General features: G+C 62.1%; 1 protein-coding gene across 3 annotated transcripts in view; it reads right to left on the reverse strand.

The window, feature by feature from the left end:
* The window catches only part of EPN1 (epsin 1), an 8,022-nt gene that overhangs the window by 3,273 nt on the left and 711 nt on the right, over nucleotides 1-4,038 (reverse strand). For all 3 annotated transcript variants that reach the window (XM_027860086.1, XM_027860087.1, XM_027860085.1), the window contains exons 2-4: nucleotides 2,707-3,123; nucleotides 2,247-2,496; nucleotides 1,103-1,227 (exon numbers count right to left, since the gene is read on the reverse strand). In XM_027860086.1, the coding sequence (XP_027715887.1) occupies nucleotides 1,103-1,227; nucleotides 2,247-2,496; nucleotides 2,707-2,934 (603 nt within the window). In that variant the 5' untranslated portion in view covers nucleotides 2,935-3,123. The remainder of the gene's footprint in view (nucleotides 1-1,102; nucleotides 1,228-2,246; nucleotides 2,497-2,706; nucleotides 3,124-4,038) is intronic.

Genomic DNA, 4,038 nt, shown 5'->3' on the forward strand with positions numbered 1-4,038 from the left:
CCAGGGGGAGCCTAAAAGAGTCAAAGAGAGCCTGAGAGAGCCAGGGAGAGCCTGGGGGAGCCAGGGAGAGCCTGGGGGAGCCACAGAGAGCCGGGGGAGCCTAAAAGAGTCAAAGAACCTGGGAGAGCCAGGGAGAGCCTGGGAGAGCCAGGGAAAGCCAGAGAGAGCCAGAGAGAGCCTAAGAGAGCCAGAGAAAGCCTAAGAGTCAAAGAGAGTCTGAGAGAGCCTGGGAGATCCAGAGAGAGCCAGGGGGAGCCTAAAAGAGTCAAAGAGAGCCTGGGAGAGCCTGAGAGAACCAGAGAGAGCCAGGGAGAGCCAGGGAGAGCCTGGGGAAGCCTAAAAGAGTCAAAGAGAGCCTGGGGGAGCCAGAGAGAGCCAGAGAGAGCCAAGGAGAGCCAGGGAGAGCCTGGGGGAGCCTAAAAGAGTCAAAGAGAGCCTGGGAGAGCCAAAGAGAGCCAGGGAAAGCCAGAGAGAGCCAGGGAGAGCCAGGGAGAGCCTAAGAGAGACAGAGAAAGCCTAAGAGTCAAAGAGAGTCTGAGAGAGCCTGGGAGATCCAGAGAGGGCCAAGGGGAGCCTAAAAGAGTCAAAGAGAGCCTGGGAGAGCCTGGGAAAGCCAGAGAGAGCCTGGGAGAGCCAGAGAGAGCCAGGGAGAGACAGAGAGAGCCAGAGAGAGCCAGAGAGAGCCTGAGATAGCCTGGGAGAGCCAGAGAGAGCCTGGGAGAGCCTGGGAGAGCCAGGGAGAGCCAGGGAGAGCCAGGGAGGGCCAGAGACAGCCAAGGTGAGCCTAAAAGAGTCAAAGAGAGCCTGGGAGAGCCAGAGAGAGCTTAAAAGAGTCAAAGAGAGTCAGGAGGAGTCTGAGAGAGCCTGGGAGAGCCAGGAGGAGTCTGAGAGAGCCAGGAGGAGCCTGAGAGAGCCTAGGGAAGCCTGAGAAAGTGAGGGGGAACCAGAGAGAGCCAGGGAGAGCCAAAGAGAGCCAAAGAGAGCCTAGGAGAGCCAGGGAGAGGGAGGGAGGCCGGGCTCGGGGCTGAGGAGGCAAAGGATGTGGAGGATGGAGAGGAGATGTGGCCACACCGCTGCCCCGGACAAACCACGCCCCCGGTACCTGGTCGGCCTCTTCTTTGCTCATGGCCAGGGCCAGCTGGAGCTGCAGCTCCTCCTCCCCGCTACTTTGGGGCCAGGCCTGCTCTGCCTCTGGGGGCGCCCCGGACCCCACAGCCGCTGAGGATGCTGGGGAAACAATGGTGGGGAGGGGGGGCAGGGCCCAGCTCCAGGGACGCCCCCTCCACCTCGGCAGACATACCCGGCTCGGTCCCCCATCGCAAATGCCCACCCAAAACACAAGAGAGAGGCGCGCAGGCTGGCATGTCAGCAGGGAGGCCCTCCCGCCCCCTTGGGAGCCGTCCCACCTCGTCACCGTCACCCCTACCACGACTCTCGTCCCCTTTCACACTGCCCCATCACCCGCACCTCGCAGAACTGCCCGTCTGCAGAGGGGCCCCGCCTGCTCCCACCACCACCTGCTCCCACCACCACCTGCTCCCTTTGGCCTAGGCACGGGGTCTCCCAGGGGACAGTGAGAGCGGGGGGGGGGGGGGGGGGGGGGGGGGGGGGGGCTGCTTTTTCTGAGTATCCATAACGCTGAGCACACGTGGTGCCTGGCACATAGTAGGTGCTTCAAAAATGACAGACAAGTAAATAATGGAAGCAAGAGTCGGAAAAGGAGATGGGGGGTGGGGGGAGACAGAGGAAGAAAGGCTGAAGAGACTGAGAGGTGGGGGAGGAAGGGGAGAGAAAAAAGAAAAAGAAGAGACATAGAAAGAGAGAGAGATAGAGAGGGAGAGACAGGAAAAGAAAGGGAGGGGAAGAAGGAAGAGAGGCAGAGATGGAAAGAGAAAGAGAAAACGCAAATGTCTTGGGAAGAGAGGAGGGGACGGAAGGCTCCCAGACCGGGAGGCCTACTAAGGGCCCCACCCTTCCCCACCCCAGGGCTCCCTGGCCTCCCAGGTTCCCTTTATCTTGGCTCCAGGCCAGGCAAAGTCTGGGACCTATGAAGAGGCAGCAGGCTGACAGTGTCCTGCTTGGGAGGGTAGGGGGAGAGCCAATCTCAGCCAGGGGTCTTTCTGCTGTTTTTCCTAGACCCTCCAAAAGCCCCAAGTGGTCACAGCTGCTGCCCAAGGACAGCCCCCCCCACCTGCCCCTGACCCTCAGCCCGCCCACCCCCCAGGCGGAGGGAGGCCAGGCCTCACCTGTTGCCGTCTGGGCCAGTTTCTCCTTGGTCTTGAGGGCGTGGGCCCGCTCCTCCCGCAGGCGGTCCTCATCCCGCAGCAGGGCCACCAGCTGCTTGGCCTTCTCGCGCACGTTGACGCCCTGGTCCTTGCCGTCCCTGTCCACATACTGGAAGTCCTTGAGGGTCTGCACCGCGTACATGTTCTCCTTGCACTGCTGAGACACGCGCTCCGAGCCAGTCTTGATGAGGTACTCCATGAGCGTCATGGCCTAAGGGGAGGAGGGGGTGGGCCCGAGGGCAGGCTCCCGAGAGCCCAGAGACCCGGCCTAGGGAAGCCGGCGGGCCCCTTTCCAGATCTGGGCCCCTGCGGCTCTCCCCCACAAGCCCCCCCAAGACGTCCCCGACACCTGGGCCGGCCAGACTGTCAGGCGCCCCCCTGCACCAGGTCCCCTCGGGCACAGCGGGGAGAGGCCCCTGACCTTGTAGACATGCCTCCAGTTCTTGCCGTGGTCATTGAGACGTTTCCAGATCATGCTCATGATCTCGGAGAAGGCCACCACGTTGTAGGTGAGGTCGGCGATCTCGGACATGAGGGAGCTCGAGGGCCCCCAGGGGTCGTTGCTGGTGGCCTCGCGCACCTTGATCTCGGCCTCCGAGTAGTTGTGGACGATGTTCTTCATCTGCCGGCGGAGCGAGGAAGTCGACATGACGGCGGCTGGTCCGGGCCCCCCAGGGCCGCGGGAGGCGGGGGGGGGCCAGGGGAAGGGGGCACGTCCAACTCGGGGGGAGCCGGTCACCGCATCTGGGGGGAGCAGACGCCAAGAGAAGCACTGAGGCGGCGGACGAGGCCGATTCACGCCAGGTCGATCGGTCGGAGGCAGCAAAGAAAAAGCAGCCTGTGAACACCCCCCACCTGAATGTAAGCTGCTGGAAGGCAGGGCCGCTTCCAGCCTAAGTCAGCCCCTTGCATACAGTAGGTGCTTAATGAATCTTCACTGACCATAATGCCCAGAAACAGACGATGATGGGGCTCATCCACCCCCCCCCAACACTCCTCAGCCCTTACTACATGCAGACCAGAAGCTACATCCGGGGGTGAGACACCCCTGACCTCCCAAACTTCAGATCGGAAGGCACTTCTAAGCTGTCTATTGCACTCTTACCATATGACACCTCCCACCCCACCATGGCCTGAGGGGCGCATCTCTGAAAGCCGCCCGTCCACAAGGCCAGGACGGCTCTCCCGGCACCCCCCCAGGTCCTTCCACCTCCTAGGACGTGGCCTCAGAGCCCTTCTGGCTGCCTCCACCAAGGGCTGAGGGCTGGCAGAGAGGTCCCGGGGGTGTGACCACGGCCAGCAGAGAAGCAAGGAACAGGGAGAACATCGGGATGGACAAGATAAGGCGAAGAGCCGGGGAATGGAACAGGAAGGAAAAGAAAGAATGAAACAGAGACGGGAGGTGTGGCACGGCCAGGAACAGAGTGAAACCTCACCGAGGGGGAGGACAGAGGAGGAAACTGAGGGAGAGCCTGGGGAAGAGGGGGATGGGGCAGAGACCAGGCAGGCAGGCAGGGGTGGGGGGCAGGAAAAGAAACCTAGAGGTCACAGGAGGGGGCAGCAGACGAAACTGGGGGGGTCGATTCATCAACATATGAGCAAAGAAAATCAGAGCGGCCCAGAGACACAGAGAGATCTGGAGAGACCCGAGGAGCCAGAGACAGGGGAGAGACAGAGAGACCCGGGGAGCAGAGAAGGGAGAGACAGAGAGACCCGGGGAGACCGGGGGAGCCAGAGACAGGGGAGAGACAGA

The sequence above is a fragment of the Vombatus ursinus genome, unplaced genomic scaffold, assembly GCF_900497805.2.
Source record: "Vombatus ursinus unplaced genomic scaffold, bare-nosed wombat genome assembly UNPS02014175.1, whole genome shotgun sequence".
Taxonomy (NCBI): domain Eukaryota; kingdom Metazoa; phylum Chordata; class Mammalia; order Diprotodontia; family Vombatidae; genus Vombatus; species Vombatus ursinus.